Source organism: Nyctereutes procyonoides, unplaced genomic scaffold (assembly GCF_905146905.1).
Source record: "Nyctereutes procyonoides isolate TBG_1078 unplaced genomic scaffold, NYPRO_anot_genome, whole genome shotgun sequence".
Taxonomy (NCBI): Eukaryota; Metazoa; Chordata; class Mammalia; order Carnivora; family Canidae; genus Nyctereutes; species Nyctereutes procyonoides.
This window is the reverse complement of record NW_026575134.1, coordinates 19,912,108-19,932,106: the sequence shown is the minus strand read 5'-3', so window position 1 is coordinate 19,932,106 and position 19,999 is coordinate 19,912,108. Positions and strand designations below refer to the sequence as shown.

The following is a 19,999-nucleotide window of genomic DNA, read 5'->3' as shown; positions in this document are numbered from 1 at the left end:
CTAGATACCTTGTTACACTAATAATAAAAAAGAGAGGAACAGCATGTTTAGAGAAGAATGTGATATGTGTACTTGTCTCTTCCTACCCCTCCAGGGGTTTAAGATTAGACTATGCACATTACCATTGGAAGCCATTAGGATGAAAAAAAAAATACCTCTTTCAAGCTGTTCATTTTAAAGGAAATGGTCAATCCTCATCGGTCATTTTCCAACAAAGAGCACAGAAATTCTAAGTATGTCCTTAGGGCAGATCCTTTATAAGCAGAGTCAGGAGTTCCAGGAGGATCTCCTTCCAATTTTACCTTTCCTCAAACGTGGCTCCAGTAAGTCACCTACTTTTTTAGATTACAGTTTCCCTCTCAGGGCATTCTTTACCATTCCATGACTTAGTGATCCCCTTTTTATTTAAGGGTAGTTGGTTATCACTCTGACCCTGGCTGTTCCTAAGGCTCTGAGATTTTAAATTGGCTCTTCAGAAACCACCGGGTATAAACCCCATACTTTAAGGTGTGGAAAATAGGGAGGCCTGGGTGACTCAGGGGGTCCTGGGAGTGAATCCCACATCGAGCTTCCTGCATGGAGCCTGCTTCTCCCTCTGCCTGTGTCTCTGCCTCTCTCTGTGTATCTCTCATGAATAAATAAATAAAATCTTTTAAAAAATAAAATAGAATAAAGGTGTGGAAAATAAACATCAAAGAGGATTAGCAATGTGGCCTGCATTGCATAGCTAGTGCTTTAGTCAAAACCCACTTCTACTGGCTTCCATTAGAGTGCTTTTCCCTATGCAAGAATTTTTGTAAAAATACTTTTAATGATCAGGAATGATTGTTAATCCTTAACTGGTTAGCATCTTAATGATCTGCATGCAGGCAAAATGAAAATAATGTAGACTCTGTAGATTGCTGCCATTATGTTGACGGAAAATTAAAATAAAAGCAAGTTATTCAAACTGTACATTAAATGGTAGCAACAGTGTAATTCATGCAATACTGAATGATTGATATGACTTCTCAGGAGGACCTATGCCCTCAAGTGTTAAACATCACAGTTGGCAGGTACTGCATAATGCAAATTTTGATTTCAGTTGTTGAAAACTATAATAGTTTCAGTGACCTTCTTTAGTATTTGATTTTAAGATTAATATACTTTATACCTGGTTTACATGGTTTAAACAGATTAATTGCTAAACATCTTATCCATGTGTGTGTGGCTTTCAGAGTTTGGCTGTACTATAGCTTTCAATTTAGCTATTTGTACAATTTATATATTTTTACATTACCCTTTGTTATATCAACATTCAGAGAGGAAGAGTCCTAAAGGAAAATTTTATTGGTTACCTGTTCTGTAAATTTTGATGTTACTTAATCTCTCTACATTTGGGTTTCTACATCCACAAAACGTTAGTGCTTTTTTCACCGAGTTTCAAGGACTATTACAGAAGTGAACAGAAATATAGGAAATCCACTTAAAAACAAAATACTGTAAGAGCCTAGGAAATATTGAGTATATATATATTTTCCAATAGCACTCTGAATGCAAGCTCATTAAATTTATGCATTAAAGTCTATACATCTAACATCATTTGAATAAATTATATTTCATCAAACTATTATTTATATGGCAGACCCTTGCTTGGACACTGAGAAATCAGCAGTAAATAAAATAGTAACAGTATCTGCCCTTAAGAGAAGGAAGTCTGATGCTGAACAAGTAATTAATTACAAAGCATCACCTATTTCAGAAGTGCAGCACAGCTGGATGGGAAACCAAATCCTCACTTATGAAAAGAATTACTGAGAAAGGAAATACTATCACCAGTGAAAATGGGGGCAGAACTAGTATGTCTTAGGAAATGTTGAGTTTGTAAGTTCTATAACATATCCACATGTGTAAGTGGTTGAAAATGTGCCTTTCAAGTTCAAACAAGATAATCTGATGAGAGATCTAAACCTCAGTAGTATTGGCATTACACTACACTATGGTGTATAATTTATATTACAGAAACAGATGGGATGGAAGAGGTCAACTGCTTCAAAAGAAAAGATGAGGGCATAAAGGAGAGTAGCAAGTTAGGTGCTCGTGTTGAAAAAGTAACATATTCTGGTCATTTGGGAGGAAGAGGGAAGTTTGGAGATGATAGGATAGTAAGAGGAAAACCAAATTTATGTGGAATCACAGAATTTAATACAAAGTTTCCAAAGGGAAATTATCTAAGCTGAAAGGTCTTGAGAAGTCAGGAAAGAAGTATATTTAAAATCTATTGGATTTAATAATATAAAGAACACTGGGGATATCATGAGACAGGCTTTAGAAGAGTTGTGAAAGAAAATTAAAAAACAACAACAACAACAACAACAAAAGGAAGAGTAGTGGATGCAGAATCCAATGAAGTATGCTGAGAAGTGAGAAGAAAATATGTGAACAGGGTTTAAAGACATTGTTAGCACCTATTGGTGAGGAGTAGGAGAGAAATAGGATCTGTAGCTGAAGGGGAATGCAGCTAAGGAGGGCTTGTTCTTGCTTTGGTTTAATACTTGGCAGACTAACTTCCTAAATATAGAACATATAAAGGGGGGAAGTGGAAAACTAGAGGGGAATACAATACAGGCATTTAGTAAATTCCAACTTATCCTCTCTGAATATTATTCTGTTCTATCTCAGAGGATCTCAAACAACCACTAGACCAACATGTTGTAAGTTTTAACACTTTATCATGATTCGGGTGTTGTTGTGACCATCCATGGGACAGTTTTCAACAAAGTGAACCTTGTAATATAAGCCAATGAACACTGTTTCATGAGATGTTTTAGGAAAAAAGTTCTATGATCAATCAAGTTTGAATACATATAACAACTTCTTGGAAATTGGCAAATGGCCGTACTCAAAGGCTCTGACAATCTTGTAGAGACAAAACCTGGCATTTCTTAACCTGACATTTCCCAAGACTGCAAGGTTGTCATATGTCTCCCTTTCTTGATATATTTTTTTCTGCAATCTTTGAAAATATGACCAAGGGTTTAGAAGGAGTTCCACAAGGTTCTAGGATCATCACCTAATACTGGTGAGGAAGTCTGGGTAACTAGTAGAGAATATATATTTCGGTTTCTATGCAACATTGTTCCAGAGCTACACAACCTTGATAGAATGAACAATTTCAGAATCATCGTAATTCCCAAGCTTTTCCAAATATGTCACAAGGAAATAACATTTCTTCAGGATGCCACTCAAACCTCTTTGGAGCTATTTGAAAAATGTAGGAAATTATTGGAGAATCTTTTAATTTTCTCTAGAAAGTGAGGTCTGAGCTAATACGCCAAATTCATTTTATTGATTCATTTGTTCTACAGTATTTCTGGGACATATACTATACGTTAGATTCTGCTACCAGTCTTGAGGATGTAGAAATGAACAGAACAACAACAAAAACCTGTCACCTGCATGTGCTTATAGTCTAATATAAAAAATACAAAATAAAAAAAATGCACTATATGGGTAGAAATAAGTGCTATTAAGAAAAATCAAGGAGGGCAGGAGGCTATAAAGTAAGGAAAGAGTGGAACAAAGGATGGCCCTGGAAGGCATTCTTGAGGGGTGATATTTTAGAAGAAGCTAAATGAAGTAGGAAATGAGCCACAGGGAAGACTTGGAGTAAGAGCCATTCAAATGCTCTCAAATGGGGGTTTAGTGAGCTTAAGGAACAATAAGAAGTCTAGTGCATCTTGAGGAAAGAGAGACAAATTGTGAGGGGAGGGAAAAAATGGGGAGGGAATGAGAAGGAAAGGTGAAAAGGAATACATGGATTAAAATATGTAGAACCTTGTAAGCCATGGCATGGGATTTGGATTTTGAGTATGATGGGAAACTACCTGAGTTTTCAAAATATGGGAGTAAGATTATCAGTAGGAGTTCAGTTTTCCATCACTTTGGCTGTTTATGTAGAAGACAACTTTTCATAATACTGGTTAATTTTGGTATTATATATTTAAAAAATTCAAATGTGATTTGGGGCCCAATTCCTGAAACACATGAATTTTGATTCTTTAAATTACCATGCCAGCTTTTTAATAATTGTAGAAGAACCCCACATGCTTATAATGCACAGCCTAGTTTGAAAATCCCACCACTGGCTCTACCAATGAAAGCAATAAGCTAAAAAATAAAAGGTCTTAAAGACAAAAACCAAACTGATAGGATGGCCTGCCCTGGGGGGAAAGTAGTAGGACTGACATTTACATGTTCAATATGAAACTATTTTCATGGTTACTATTCAAATAAAGTGTAGATTGAAATTGGATAATTTTTTTAATGAAAGAATTCATTAGAAATTAGTTTGGTTTGTAAAGGTATACTAATAAAGCATGTCAGTTTGTCCCTTTAGGGAAAAACTGATTTGAGCAGCTATTTCATTGCATCCTTTGTCCTAAATGGCACCTTAACAGTGCAAAGAGGCAAATGGGATGATGCCAGCTAAACTGGCTGGGTCATATTTCACTGGATTTGTAGTGCTCGCTCATATCCAACTTATTGGAAAGAAGGACTCAAAAATTTATACTGTGCCAATATATGAAAATGGGGTCAATTCTAAGTTTTTGGCCATTTACAATTTCTGCCTTGATAGTCATCTGATCTGTTTGGGTTAGCAATAAAATCTGAATGTGAAGGCAGATGCAATAAGGTTTTGTCATAACAGAGCCTTTCTTTGACAATAAGAGACATACCTTTCATTTTTAATGAAAACAACAGATTTTTAATAAAATGGTGAAATAAATCATTATTACTGTTTTTAAAAAGATTGTTTATTTATTCATGAGAGACACACAGAGAGAGAGAGAGGCAGAGACACAGGCAGAGGGAGAAGCAGGTTCCATGCAGGGAGCCCGACGTGGGACTCGATCCCGGGTCTCCAGGATCATGCCCTGGGCTGAAGGTGGCACTAAACTGCTGAGCCACCCGGGCTGCCCCCATCATTACTATTTTAAAATGATAAATCGAATTGTATCAGAAAAGCAGCAAGTTCTAATTGTCCATTCTTCACTGGGAGTCACCTACCATTGCACAAAGTAGTTTGGATTTGACTCTTCTGATGTTCCTCGTCTTTCTTGGTTTGGAAAATTAACCTCCTAGTTTTAGATTCATTTTTAAAATGGAGAAAATATCGCATCTATGTGACTAGTGTTGTGAGGATTTTGTGAGATATTACAAGTACTGACTTATAAGCTGTTATTATAATACTATGTACTAAAAAGAGTATGAGCTTTGAAGTCTGACAACCAGAATTTGAACCCAGACATCATTTGCCTAGTTTAGTATCATGGGCAATAATTTAATTACTCTGGAACTCAAATTCTTAATTTTTTTTCAGTCATAAATGGTATTATTCGTTTAAATAAACCATGTGCTATATAATTTACTTGATAAAATGTTATTTTCTTCTGCCCTTGTCACCTCTAAATATCCCATAAGGAGTAACATAATGCAGTCTTTCTTTTTTGCTTTTTTTTTTTCATTTTTTTCTTTTCTTCCTTCCCTTCTCTATTTCCTTTTTTGAAGATTTTATTTATTTATTGAGAGAGAGTGCATGCACGCACATGAGTGGGGAGTGGGCAGAAGGAGAGGGAGAGGATTTCAAGCACACTCTGTTCTGAGTGCAGAGCCTGACTCAGAACTTGATCTCACAACCATGAGATTATGACCAGAGCCAAAATCAAGGGTTGGCTGCTAAATGGACTGACCCGCCCAGGTGCCATTCTTCTATTTTCCTAATTTTCTCCTCTGCCTTATTGATTAGCACCAAAGGCATGTAATCAACAACACCTAGACAGGTATCTAAAACCTGTGTGAGGATTAAAGTGCTCATCATTTCTTATTTATAGGATTGCAAAAGATACACGATGGCAAAGAATATTGAGTTCTATTTTCCATTTTAACTCTAATTCTTGCATGATATTTTTATTTCCTGGAAAATATATGGCTGTGATGAAAGGAAGATGAAGTATCAGATTAGTTCAGATTCATTACCCTTTTATCTCTGTATTGGACTCCCTAAGATCTCAATGGATTTACATTAAACTATTAACCCTTTTGATATCAATATTTCAGAAGTTAATGATATATATAAAAATATTCTAATTTCACCATATAATGTTACACAGTTTTTACTATGGAGAACTCTACCCAGCCATTATAAGGAAACTTAAGATTCCATCAACCTTAAGATACATTGAATAGATGTTCAACAAAATTATTATCTAAAGGAGTAAGATAAAAATAATAGAATTGAAATGCTCTATTTAAAAAAGAGATATGTGATTCCAAATAACAACACATTTTTATCATTTTCACAAAAACATTGCTATAGGAAGACCAACAGCAACTCTGTGTGATGGCAAACACTCTGGAAGATGGAGGCATGACACCGGAACTGGCCGAGGTAATAAAACGACTCTGGAGAGACCCAGGAGTTCAGGCCTGCTTTGAAAGGTCATCTGAATATCACCTCAACGACTCAGCAGCTTAGTAAGTGAATGCATTTGACAAGAATTATAGTTGAAACATTTTAAATGAACAATTCTAATTTTTCATATTCTGCATTTGTAATCACAAATGAGGAAAGAAAACAGCTTTACAATATGTTAAACTAAAATAAAAAGTAATTGAAGAGAAATGAAGATCAAGAAAACAGCATGAGATTTAAAAATCTAAGCAAAGGATTTAAAATAACTAATTTTGAAGCTATTTGCCTAAGAAGACTCATATTTTGCAAATATTTTCTCCCAACTGAAAAGAATTAATCACTGTGTACTGTGCTCAATATAAACGCAGATTGGTGACATGCATACTGAGGTTTGGGGCTATTCATTTCACTTCTATTCATATTACTGATCATCATCTTCTAAAATAATTTTATTAATGACACACATTCTTTGGTTCCATTGGTTTGATGAATATGATACAGAACTCTCAAGAAAATAATGATTTCCAAAACATTTGTATATTGTATAATTCTGTTTGAGTCTCAAGAAAGTTATCATTTTCACAGCTAATATCATCCAGTTGGCAATAACCAGCCACAAAGAAATTAGAAGGTTATGACAATATGTATAATTTCATTATCAAAATTATTTTAAATTTCTATCTTAGTAAGCAAATTTTAGCCTATGCTGTGGTTAAATGCCTACAAGCGTGTGTGCACATGTATGCAAATATAATTTACTTATTCTGTATTTCTGTCCATGCATACCAATGTCTAAAAAGGTATAAATACAGTCTCTTTGATGAACTCCCAATGGAACATGTTAGTAGTAATTTAAAAAATAAGGTAAAAATGAAGCAAATGAAAGATTGAATGAGGACAGAAGAATGAAGCTTGTACGATACTTCAGATTTCTGATCATGATGGTCAGAAGAATTATGGATAGAAAGCAACCCACATAAATTTTAGGAAAAGCTAACAACAACAACAACAAAAACAGTCTTTTGTGATTACTCACCCATGTTCATTTTAGATTCCAAAGCCCTTGGAGGAAAGTCCTGCTCTTGTCACTTTGGTGAAGTAGAAAATGCATAGCGTCATGTAATTACATAAACCCCAAGAACTGTTTTATGTGTCCTAGTACCTAGCCACATTATAATACTAACAGAACTCTCTGTAATATGGAAACCACTGCTTTTCTATATAAATCTATATAAGGACAGTCACAATAAGAAAGTGAATTGTGGATTATTCTCATAAAATGTTGCTTAACAAAATTCTAGGGAAGAAGGGAGAAAGTAATGGATAATGTTGGTAAATGTGCTGCCGAAGAAGCCATAACACAGTGCTGGGGACCGAGAATTCCTGTCCCCTCCAAGGTCCTTCTAGTTGGCCTAAGAATCAAATTGGCAAGAGACAGATTAACAGGAGAAAATCAAATTTAATAAGGTACATACAGGGAATCTACATGGACATGGAAGTTTCAAAGTCAGACAAAATGAAGTCTATATGTTATTCTGAACTAAAGAGAAGAGGGAAGTGGTCTGGGACTTGAGAGCAAAGAAATACATTTCAGAGAGTGATAAGAAGAGCAGATATTTGGTAATTAGGTGTTTGCCCTACCATACAGATGGGTCACTCAGATAAAATGTATCTCTGCTAAATTGAGAGCAAAGATTCTCAATTTAGATTCTTCTATTGTAGTTAAGGAAGAGGCAAAAGTTCTCTTGAGCCTGCAGAGTCTCAAGTGCTTTCAGCTCAAAATAATCCACATGCCAAAGTGGCACATTCTGGGGTATGGCGGGGAGTAGAGAGTGGTGTGTGCTGTCCCAAACCGCTTCAATAGCTGCAATTAATATATTTAGTTTTAGATAAGCATTATTGATTAAGCATTATTTTTCTATTCGAATATTATAAGAAGTGTGTTTGCAATTATGATATCATTATGTTTACCAAATACTTTGTTATTTAATAGCAAAAAAATTATGTATTGTATTGTTAAAATGGGCAGATAAAATTATCTTTTATTGTATTTTCTAGTCTTTCTAACCTTTAGTTTCAGTTTTTCTGTTTTCACATCCAAAATACATAATTTGCAGCAGAACTATCATGTTATAGATTCATAGTAAGCACTTATCTGTTCAAGTTAAACGCAATTACACATTTGTACACATTCGGTGAACGTTGCCTATATTATAATGGTTTTAAACACCCCGATTGATTTACAGACCAGTCGGACAAGAAATCCAAACTGCCCCTTCACCTTCACTCCCACTTCCATGTCTAAGAAAATTTTCATTTAAAACCCCCCAAATTTAAATATTAACTATGCTAATAATTAATTAATTAATTAATTCTGCCCTTAGAGACCCTTGAAAGAAAGATTAAGTAAAACATAAATAAAAATAGCTGAAAGCTATTGCTTTCTTCCAAAAATTAATATTTTTTTCAAATACCGCATTGCATTCACATTTTAAAACTAAATACACTATCAGATCAGTATCGAATCCATGTCTGCTTCATATGTATTATATAAGGTAATGAGCTCTTTTCCCTCTTTCCTTCCTCTCTCTTTCTCTCCTCCCTCTCTCTCCCTTTCCCCTTTTTCTTTTTTCAGTCAAAATTGGAAATTTATTATTATTTTAAATCTAGAGCCCCCTCAGGGCACCTGGGTGGTGCAGTCCCTTGAGCTTCTGATTCTTGGTTTCCACTCAGGTCTAGATCTCAGAGTCAGGTCAAGATCTTATGGATGTGGGACTGAGCCCTGGTGAGGCTCCATGCTTAGCCGGAGTCTGCTTAAGAGTCTCTCCCTCTGCCTCTGCCTCTGCCTTCCCTGACCCCTGCCTCTCCCCCCACCTCCACTCACGCACATGCACTCTCTCTCAAATAAATAAAGAAATATTTTTTAAAAAAAAAAAACCACAAACCTATAGCGCCTTCAAGTTTAGGCTAACAAAGAGGTGAGTCCTAATCAGAGTAGGGAAGGCAGTGTCCTTGGCAACATAACACCTCCCTGCCCCCATCAGTACAAGCAAACTGGAAGGAAAAGTCATGACAGTGACAAACGGGGAAAACATTTGTATTAATACTTCATGGTTTACTGATTGAGGCCATGTAGTGTGCTATTTAAATTCTATAAGCCTTAAGATCTAACAAAGACTTTACCAGAAAAAAAAAAAAAAAAAAAAAAAAACTACTGTTTGCTCATGATTAGAAAAAGAATCAGGTGGGGTTTGGGGGATTTAAGTGATTTTATGTATGTCAGGCTTCTGGTTTAAGTTCTAGACCACAGGCCTGAGCACTCAAATCTTATATTTATTAAAAACAGGCATCTTGTTATTTTCAAGATTTTATTTATTTATTCATGAGAGACACAGAGAGAGGCAGAGACACAGGCAGAGGCAGAAGCAGGCTCCCCTCAGGCAGCCAGATGTGGGGCTCGATCCCAGGACTCGAGGATCACACCCTGAGCTGAAGACAGAAGCTCAACCACTGACCCACCCAGATGTCCCCAAAACAGGTGTCTTAAATGCAAATTTGTCACTCTGCTAATGCTTCTGCTTTGCTTGAAATCATTTGTATATGCAAATGAAAGCACATTAAATGCATCTTTTTCAAGTATTCATTTAGCTAGCATAAAATGAATTTAGTCGCTAGGTTGAGGGTTTGCTTTTGTTGTTGCTGTTCCCGCGTGAACCACCTGACCAACAGTATGCTTTACCATATGTGCAGACTTAGTCAACAGGGAATTCACAAAGGACCTGGCTTCACAAAATAATAAAGAGATTTTGGAAAAATCTCCCAATATTTTCTTCTGATATATCTGTATCTTGATTGTCTCTTGCTTTTAAGAAAAATTCAGCTTTATTAGAATAAAGCATGGTGACAAATTTTCACACCACACATACATGTGTTTCTGAACTGTGATCGCCTTTTTGTCATTTGGCCGAAATCCCTTTGGGGCATTCACTCAGTTTGTTTCGGCTCAAAATCAGAAAGTACCTCTGAGAATAAATTATCCATATTGCTGTCGAATTTATTTTTTAAAAAATGATAAAATAGCTTTGCTTTTTAAGGCATCGTATGAGGTGCTAATGCATAACAACTCTTTAACTTTGTCCCTGAAAAAATGCAACTTTTGAATAATAAAATATTTAGCTGGATTATACCCTTGGAATTCTGTCTGGATGGATGTCTGCCCATCATGATCTTCCTATTTAGCCACATATGCAAACTAAGTTTAACATCATGGCCAGTTTTGTCATAAAAACCTTACCAGGCTTTTACTATCTCTATTTAGCATTTTCACAGAAATAGCCATATTGCTAAGCTACTAAAGCCTTAGTTTTGAAAGTCTAGAATACTGGTTGCCAACTGTTTTGAAAGCTATGAAATACTTTGTTTTAGTTTAAAGACATGATCTGGTTTCAAGAAGGAGGCAGAGAACAGTTTCTTTCCTCTCATTCAATAGACTCTTAGAGAGCAAACAGTCTCCTCAGACCTAATCCTCCTCCTCAGCACCCCGAGGATCCTGTGGGCAAAAAGAGGGCAGGATTCAGCTTCCTAACAGTAGGGCTTTTAATATGTCCTCCAGGGAAGAGTTAAGGACAATGACACACGGGTGGAAGAGAAAGTGTTAGAGGTGGGTGCAAAGTCTAAGTTCAGCCTTCCATCCCTTGGAGGGGTCACCAATATCATGTGGGTCACAAATCATGAGGGGTCATCATATCAGTATCATGAGTTGGTTCCATTGTGAATTGGCAACAAAGTCAAAAAGGTTTTCTTTTATTGCACTAACTGCATATAATCACGGCGCTTAAAACAAATGGTCCAGAGTCCTAAGCTAAACAATCTATGGAGAACAACATTATTGCAACCACTTACTCTCTTAAAATTCAAAGTGCTTGAATTCAAACTATAGCATTTTTAGGACAGTCTAGTGAGTAGCATCACAGGATAGCACTTGCAGGTTTTTTTGTATTTAGGTTTTTTGGGGATGATCAAAACCTGGAGATACAACTTTTCTCTGAAACATATCCATACACCATCAATTCATACACCTCACAAAAATCCAGGCCAAGGCAGCATCAATCTAGCAATCTTTAAAAGAGGCCTTCACAGGTCAGCCGTGCGCCACTTAGCACTCTGCAACATCCGCCCACCAAGCTCTAATGAGCAGAATTTAAAAAGCACCAGTCTGCAACTTGATCATTTTAATGGACTCTGAAGTAAAAATTCATTTGTACTGAATCCTGATGTCCTCAAATATAAATTTTAAAAACACATGCTATTTTTGTTGTTTTATTAGCTACCTTAATGATGTAGACAGAATCACAGCTCCTGGATATGTCCCAAATGAGCAAGATGTCCTACATTCTCGAGTGAAAACAACTGGAATCATTGAAACTCAATTCTCCTTTAAAGATTTGCATTTCAGGTATGCACCATGTCTTTTCTAACCATCAATAGAAATATTCAATATTTTTTTTCACCGAGGAAGGTCTTTCAAGCCGAGTGAGTGCTTGGGCATCCTTCCCAGGACTGGTTCACCTTCAGTACCACTCTCTCTCTTACTGCTTTCCTGTGGCCCAACACCCTAACCCTCATCCTAAGCCGCATCCCTTCCTCTAAGAAAAATGCTTCTGTCTTGACCAAGTAGGCGCTAAATTTCATTTTCCTCTTGAAACTGATATCCTACTATGAAAAAAAAATAGAAAGAAAATATATTTAAATAAAATTTAAGTAACAGGTGCCACAGCTACTATGTCCTTTGCCCTTCAACTCTCCCATTTGCCTGAAATATTCATTTCCTTCATTTAAAAAATGCAAATAATTGAGAGAATTATTTGAATGTGATTCTATTTACTGAAATAAGACCTATTTTATAAGCATGGTTTGGGTAAGAAAATGAGTCCACTATTTTTATTGCTGTCATATTACCGAGACGTTTCTAGAAATGCTATTGCAAAACCACTTATTCACTATACCAAGAAATGGAAATCCAAGCCATAGTGTTATAGAATGTCACAACACTTAAGTGCCTCTCCCTGTGGAATGTGAATTGACAGACTATTAAATATTACAATCAGGTTCCAGATGTATCACTTAATAATGAAAAAATTAATAAAAATGCAATTAATAAACTCATCCATGTATGCAAAATGGGAATATTTTTAATAAGTAGAAAAACTGAACAAAAGTGATATGAATTATCTGTATCAATTGTGAAGCAAAATTTACCTCAGTGGGATAAGAGCTTTAAAATTTTTTAAAAAAATGTTTTATTATTAGAATTGGCGAGATGTAACATCTAATTAGAATAGATGTTAACATAGATAGCCAGGGTATTTTCAAGTTACTATCAAAGAAAGCTCTTTAAAATTTACACCTGAATTTCAAGTCTACAAATAGTTAATTTTCTGACAGATGAGTCAAAGATCAAACCGGGATAAAGGAACTGCCAAGATTTGGAGCAACATCTACTCTTGGCAAACGTCAGCAGTTTGTCTTCCATTCTGTCATCGCTGTCGTACAGTTCCTCCTTGGGAACTGCTTTCTCCAGGCTCCTGGTTTTTGATCCAGTTTCAGTGGTTTTCCTATGGGAACCCAAGTCCAATTGCTCAGACCCTCTGCCCCTCCTAAGCCTGTCAAAGCATTACACAAGCTAATGGAATTTTCTGGATTTTAGACTGTCTGGGAACAGTCTGGATGGTAAACCAGTTACTAAAATTAATATCACATACTGGATACCTAGAAGGTTACAACTCTAGTCAGTCTATGCAACACCAATTTAGTATCTTCTCAGAAATAGTCACTCTCATAAATTATCTGTTCCTTGAACATTCCAATCCTTAGGGCCTTTGCACTTGCTGTCCTCTTTGCCTAAAATGCTCTGCCCCTGGGTGTCTGCAAGGATTGGCTCCTTCTTACCATTAAGTTCCCAAATGAGATCCTGTTTCCTCATACAGCCTTGATCATTCTGTGTACCATCCTTGCATATACTTGTCACTACCATACCCAGTAATCTGCTGGTGAACCTATCAATAGGTTCTCTGGGACAGTGGGGAGGGAAAACCTGATGTGTGGTCATTGAAGATTCCCTTGGTACAAATATGCTAACAATGGCTAATTGCAATTTAGCAATGCTATGTCACTAAATGCAGCATGGAGAAGAAATGCAAACAGCTCTCACCTGCCATGTCAATGTGAGCCAATGCCTTTAGAACATTGAAATATCACACTATTTTGTTCTTTTCTAAAAAAAAAACTTACTAATATATGAAATAGCCTTTTAAAAAATCGGTTTGCTCTTTTGTTTGTTTCTGTCACATATGCTCTGAGCTCCTGGAGGGTGGGGGCCTTGTCTACTTACAGTACCACCTCCTGTGACTATCGTGGTGGCTAGTGCAGGGTAGGCTTACAGTCAGTTCTTGCTGGATGGATACATGTGCTATGCCAATCACTGTACCTAATCTATTTTTACACACTCCTTATAACACATTCCTTATAAGAGCACTGCTGCCCTTATGTTGAATAAAGAGTCAAAAGATGGAGGCTAAAATGAAGTGAAAAATTTCCCCACGATCATACAGAGAAGTGCTAGAAATATGACTAGAACACATCTTTCTAACTTCAAAGACCACATTCTTACACTGCGTATCGCTGTGGGCTATGAGGTAAATTGGAGCAGAGAGCATTCTTTCTTCGTAGAGTGCTTCTTCCAATGTTGTTGGTCATTCATAACTTCCTTCAGAGAGAAGAGGGAACAGGGGATAAAATGGACAGCTGGTAGGGAGATCTCTCCAAGTTGGCAGGGCTCTGTGTGAAAAAAAACCTTCACACATCTGTGCTTCTGAAACCAGAGGACATGACGACTGCCAATGAGCACACAAAACCTCAGAAAGTCACGTTCATTTCCTGGGACATCTATTTCTCCCAGGACCAAATAATATTCATAAAGTTTTAAAAATTATATTCTGAGTGGAATAAACCATTTGCATTAATTTAAAAAAAATAAAACATTATTGTAAAGATATGTTACCTCATAATATGCCTCTTCTGATCATACCTCTAAACCCTCATTGGTGCATCAACATTTTCCTGTCCTTCTGCAGTTCTGTGGTTTTGGAGGCACTGTCTGAAGTCCTATAGGTAAGTGATTGTCTATGCTACTTCCAAATGCTGCTGACCCTTATGAAGGAGTAGGAAAGTCTTGCTAATTCTCTCTGACAGCATCAACGCTGAAATGGAAGATGCTCATGAACTGGATTGTGAAGCCAAGTTAGGACTCCTTTTGACATAACATTTTCTATACCATACAACTACTACCTCCTTGCCATTCATTAAAGAGGGTTTTAACTATTTTAATAGGTTTTGTTTTTCCTCTCACTCAAGAGGGTGTGCTATTAAAAGGTATCTTCTCTAAGGAAATGGAGGACATTACTCAAATGCAGGGAATTCTCTCAACACAAGTGTTAAGCAATGATGTTTTGAAAATATTAAATTTTACCACAAAATATAAAAAGGCAAGTATAACTTTTTTTTCTGAAGCAACTATTTAAAATCACTTACTTACATTTTTAAGTTTGGTCACAGCAACTGACATATATTAATCCCTTAATAAATTCCCACAGTTAAATCACTTTTTTTTTTTTTGAAGTGCTGAATAGGATTATCTGAAAGTGAACAGGCTTTTGTAGTATAAAGTATGGTAGTATTTCAAAATAGAAAGTATAAAAATAAGATACCTTCCAACTTCATTTCAGTAAGTGCCAGGTATTAAAATATATTGCATTAGCATTGATCTGTATTCACATAGCATAAATCATCCTGTGATTATATAAAACTAAAGATTTAATTTGCATATTAAATTAGAGAACTAGCATTTTAAACAGGAGCATCAAAATGAAAAATTCTTTCTGCCAATGTACAGTATCATCTTCCTGTACCACCTAATTTAATGGAAATTATCTTAGAGTTCTTATCAAACCAGAATTCCAGCAGTCAAACATAAAATAAATTGTTTTTACAGATATTAGAGTACTATGTAAATGGAAAATATTAAGTGTGAGCTCTGTTACTCTTATAATTCCTTGGGACAAAGAACTTAAAGATTTACAAGGCTTTATCAAACAATTATAGAAAAGTCATTTCCTTCCTAACTGCTCCAATATTAAACAAGAGAACTGGAAGGACGTAAAACTATGTGGAACTCCAAGAAGAGAAGTCAGTAACTATTACGATGTAGAGCTTTAGATTTTGTAAGTTTAGCAGAACTATTGTCAACAGTGTTTAAGTGGACCTAGGATCTGACATAATTTAGAATTTTCTTTAATTTTAAATTGATCATGCGCACCATGTTCCTTTTTATGGGGATATAAGTCAGCTTAGGCTTAGGAGTGAGTTTGATTGTCTACCCAGCTGCTAAATCTCAAATTAGCTTTATCATTGTCTATTAAATCTGAGAGAGCAGTAACTCATATATAACTATTATTTGTTTCAGGTATGTTCATGGTCAATATTACCCCCAATAAGCCCTATGTCTAATGTATTCTAGTGATATGTTGTAATGACTTTATAAATTATGTTATTCAATAATTACAGAATTATCTAGTGGACATTTTATTTATTTATTCATGAGAGACACAGAGAGAGAGGCAGAGACACAGGCAGAGGGAGAAAGAGGCTCCCTGAGGGAGCCCGATGTGGGACTCGATCCCTGCACTCTGGTATCACGCCCTGGGCTGAAGGCAGACGTTCAACCACTGAGCCACTCAGGTGTCCCTAATGGGCATTTTAAATGCCAAATGGACACACACACACATTGAGTAGAAAGTATATAATTTTATTAATTATGGGTATTTAGAGACCTAACTTTTTCATGGTTATAAGTCCTTTTGATTCTGTTTTTTAATCACAAGCTATTAAGGGATTTAGAATATCTCTGTGTATCTTTTTTTGTCTACAAACATTTACCCTGATCTATTTTCAGAATTTGGCACAAGGGAAAGACCTGGTTAGACCATTTTGCTATGTCTGTGTAATGATGACACAAATCTATATGACCCTTTCATAATGTGGCCATCTTAAGAAGATGTATCAGTTCTGATACAGTCAAATATCTTGGAACAACTCCACTCAGCAGAATAATTTAAAATAAATTCCAACTCAGATTAGATCTTCTTTTTCTGTGGTCAAATATATAGATGTCAGATACTGTGTTTTTTCCAGGAGAAGTCACATACTTATAGGAAGAGCAAAAACATCTAACAAATTAGTTACAGTAGCATTAGTAATGTTTGGCTATCATAGATTATGTAACAATTGTGTAAGTACCATGAAGGACGGATTACTTCATTATAATCTGTTTTAAAATGAAGTGTGAATAATCTGGTATTGGTTAAATATTTAGCCAACTGTTTGACATAAAGCCATACAACTCAACAGTTTTCCCAACTGTTTAAAATAGACTACACAACTCAACTGATTAATATAAAGCCATAAAACTCTAATCACTTGCCCTATATCAGTGCCATGAGCAATTTAATAAATAACCAATGTTCAGCTGTCACTTAAAAGCCTTGCCTGTGGACTTTTAGTTGTATCGTACAACTCAGGCATTTAAAAACTTTCTTTTTTTAACTTAAGAATTCTAACTGAAATACCAGACTTAATAAGGAAATATATATTACCAAATAAATAAATAAGTAAAACAAAATCCCTTCACCCAAACGGAGAACTGTGCATTCCATTCAATATCGTTAATGCTCAGGGAATTAGGGTACTCAATCTGCATCACATGGGCATTTACCTCACTAACTGTCCCTGTTGATGTGACCAATCCAAATGTTCAGTCAGCGAGAATGCATGTTTTCCTCAGATTTCTACTTTTGTTTTTCACAAAATGGTCATGATGGAATATACATATATTCATATTCAAGTATATTCTTATATATTTATATATTCATACATATTCTTACATTTATTTTTTATAGGAGAATACTTATTCAATGAAATGTATAAGTAAAAGCTTCTGCTTTGGGAATCTAAATTGTTTCAATAGGTTTTAATGCTTTACATCTCTAAAATAAGCCCCAAATTACAATTTAGAGGAAGAGCTAAAAGTGGAGAGAGATGTATGAAAGGAAACTACTACAACAGCAGCATAACAACATGTAACTTCTCAGAGCTAACAAAATATCCAGTAGACTCAATATGAAAGCAAGACTCCAGCTGTTGGTCTGATTTGCTAATGAACATTTCAGTTCCGTAATGGCAGATGGCATAAGAGCAATGTTCAATGCTCCCTGGACTTTTGTCTCTAAGGTCAACCTGAACGCTTGTGTATACACACATCACTGTTTATCAAGTGAGTCATAAAATGAGGTTATTAGCGTGCAATCTAAGACTTTCAAAAGCCGTTTTTATCAATATGACAAAGCCCTCGGAGGATAAATCCTGTCTTCCCTCTCTCAGGAGAAAGGTGATTTATTGAAGGCTGCATGATACATTAAAACAGTAGGCTAAGGGTCATGTTACACATTTTACCCCTAATTGTATTTGTTTACCTAGAGGAGGATAGCTACCCTTGTACAAGGATGTTAATGTCAACATTAGGCTGCTGAAGAAGCTGAATGATCAGAGAAAGTCAGAAGAGAGCCAAAGAGATGGCTGGGCTTGCTCTGACTTTCATCTCAAAGATTTTTCAAATATTCCACTTCTTGGGATAGCCATTTGAGATCATTACAGTGCAGAAATGAAATAAATAGGAAGTACACGAAGTTTCTGTTTTCTCTATTTCCTGGGGAGTTTAAATTCCTCTCAGAGCTCAAAAATTAGCAATACTCATATCTTGATAATTCTTATTACTATTTTCATTGCAAGGGACTCCCTGTGATTTTTTTTCTGACTTAAAAACTATTAACATGAGAGAAATAAGACTATTCTCTTTGAGGTGCCAGGCATCTGAGCAGGTATACTAAGTCACCTTAAGAATATTCTCAGATTTGTAAGGTTTGAATATAATCTAATTGAAAATATAAAATTGACCAAAAAGAAAAAAAAGAAAGAAATCATCAGACAGATGGAGATAGCTTACTGAGTTGGCCATAAAAGCAGAGAAAATAAAGAGGCTCAACAACAAATGCTAGTTATGCTAACCCAAGTCCTACCTAGTGGAGAAAACATAACCATGGTGTCCTGGAGTTTAGTTCCTACAGCAATATCATTTCTACTGGGAAATTGGATATTGGTCTCAGCACAGGCATTCTATTCATCCAGCAACTTCTGTCCTCATTCCATGATTAATTACTTCTCCATTATGGGATGCCCAGTATGGAAGCAAAGAGAGCACCAGAACAAAGAGGAAACAAGAATTGTGGAGATACTTACCTGTTCAAATCTAGTGGGTGGAGATACAAGGGGTGGTTTTAGCTGGAAAAGCTTACCAGGAGTTTAAACCTACTGATGTGTATTCAATCTGCAACACACCAAACTCCACAGGTTAACGTATCTTTGTTCAATTACAGTTGCCACCTTTCTTTGCCAACAAATGATCCATCACATATTTGTATCTGACCAAATGGAGAATATACACGACACCTAGAATCCCGGTAGTCTAAACTATCACTATTCAAATCATGGAACAAAACACCTGGAAAGGGGGGAGTTTTACATTTTTGCCCAGTTTGACAACATGTAGGACTAGTATCTGATCTAGGGTAAGAAGGATAGACTCTACAGTGAAGGCGATTCCAACCCACTGGTGACAACTTAAGAGTTTTAAAGCTAACTGTGGATGCTAGGTATTAACTGGAGCCCTCTGGTCTAAGTAAATAAACATACACTTGATAAGATTCATAAGAAAGCTTCATTATCAAACCACAGAACCTAGCATGGTACCCGACACATCACAGCCTCTACAAATATTACTAGAATTAATGAGCTTTGGGCAAGTTGCTTTAACATCTCATCTGAAAAATAGAAATAATATAGTACCTACCTTATAAGTTTATAGTTTAAAATTTGAGTAAATTGTTGTAGATTGCTTACATGCCTGGCACATAAACATTTATTAGGTGTGTTAAATTAAAATCAAGACATTACAATTGGTGGGAACTTATGGAAGAATTAGAAGTCACTGTACTACATTTAATATTTTCAGTAAAGCTATAAGGAAAGCTATTTTTGAAAGCTTGAAAAAAAGACTAAGATTATTTTTATAGATCAACAAAATATTTGACTAAAAGTAAAGGTCTGCATATTGCTTATCTTTGCTTCCATAAGAGTATTGACTGGTTTTAACAATTAAATTTGCTGGTTGGCTTACAAATTATATAACCTTAAAGTCAAAATGCTGCCCTTTGCTCCATTTATATCACAAGTCTCAAGATGCAGAGGGTTGGGTATGAGCAGCACCTAACTAGAGTTAAAGACACTGGATTTAAATTTCCAAGGCACCCAACTACTGAACGCTTCAACATTATCTTGAATACTGTGAGCATCTTCTCTTTCAATCTACTGCTAGAG

The 19,999-nt window shown here is 35.8% G+C and overlaps 1 protein-coding gene across 1 annotated transcript in view; it reads left to right on the top strand.

The window, feature by feature from the left end:
• GNAT3 (G protein subunit alpha transducin 3) overlaps positions 1–19,999 on the top strand; it is a 54,621-nt gene that overhangs the window by 28,019 nt on the left and 6,603 nt on the right. The window contains exons 4-5 of the mRNA XM_055301191.1: positions 6,359–6,516; positions 11,781–11,909. Coding sequence (XP_055157166.1) covers positions 6,359–6,516; positions 11,781–11,909 — 287 coding nt within the window. The remainder of the gene's footprint in view (positions 1–6,358; positions 6,517–11,780; positions 11,910–19,999) is intronic.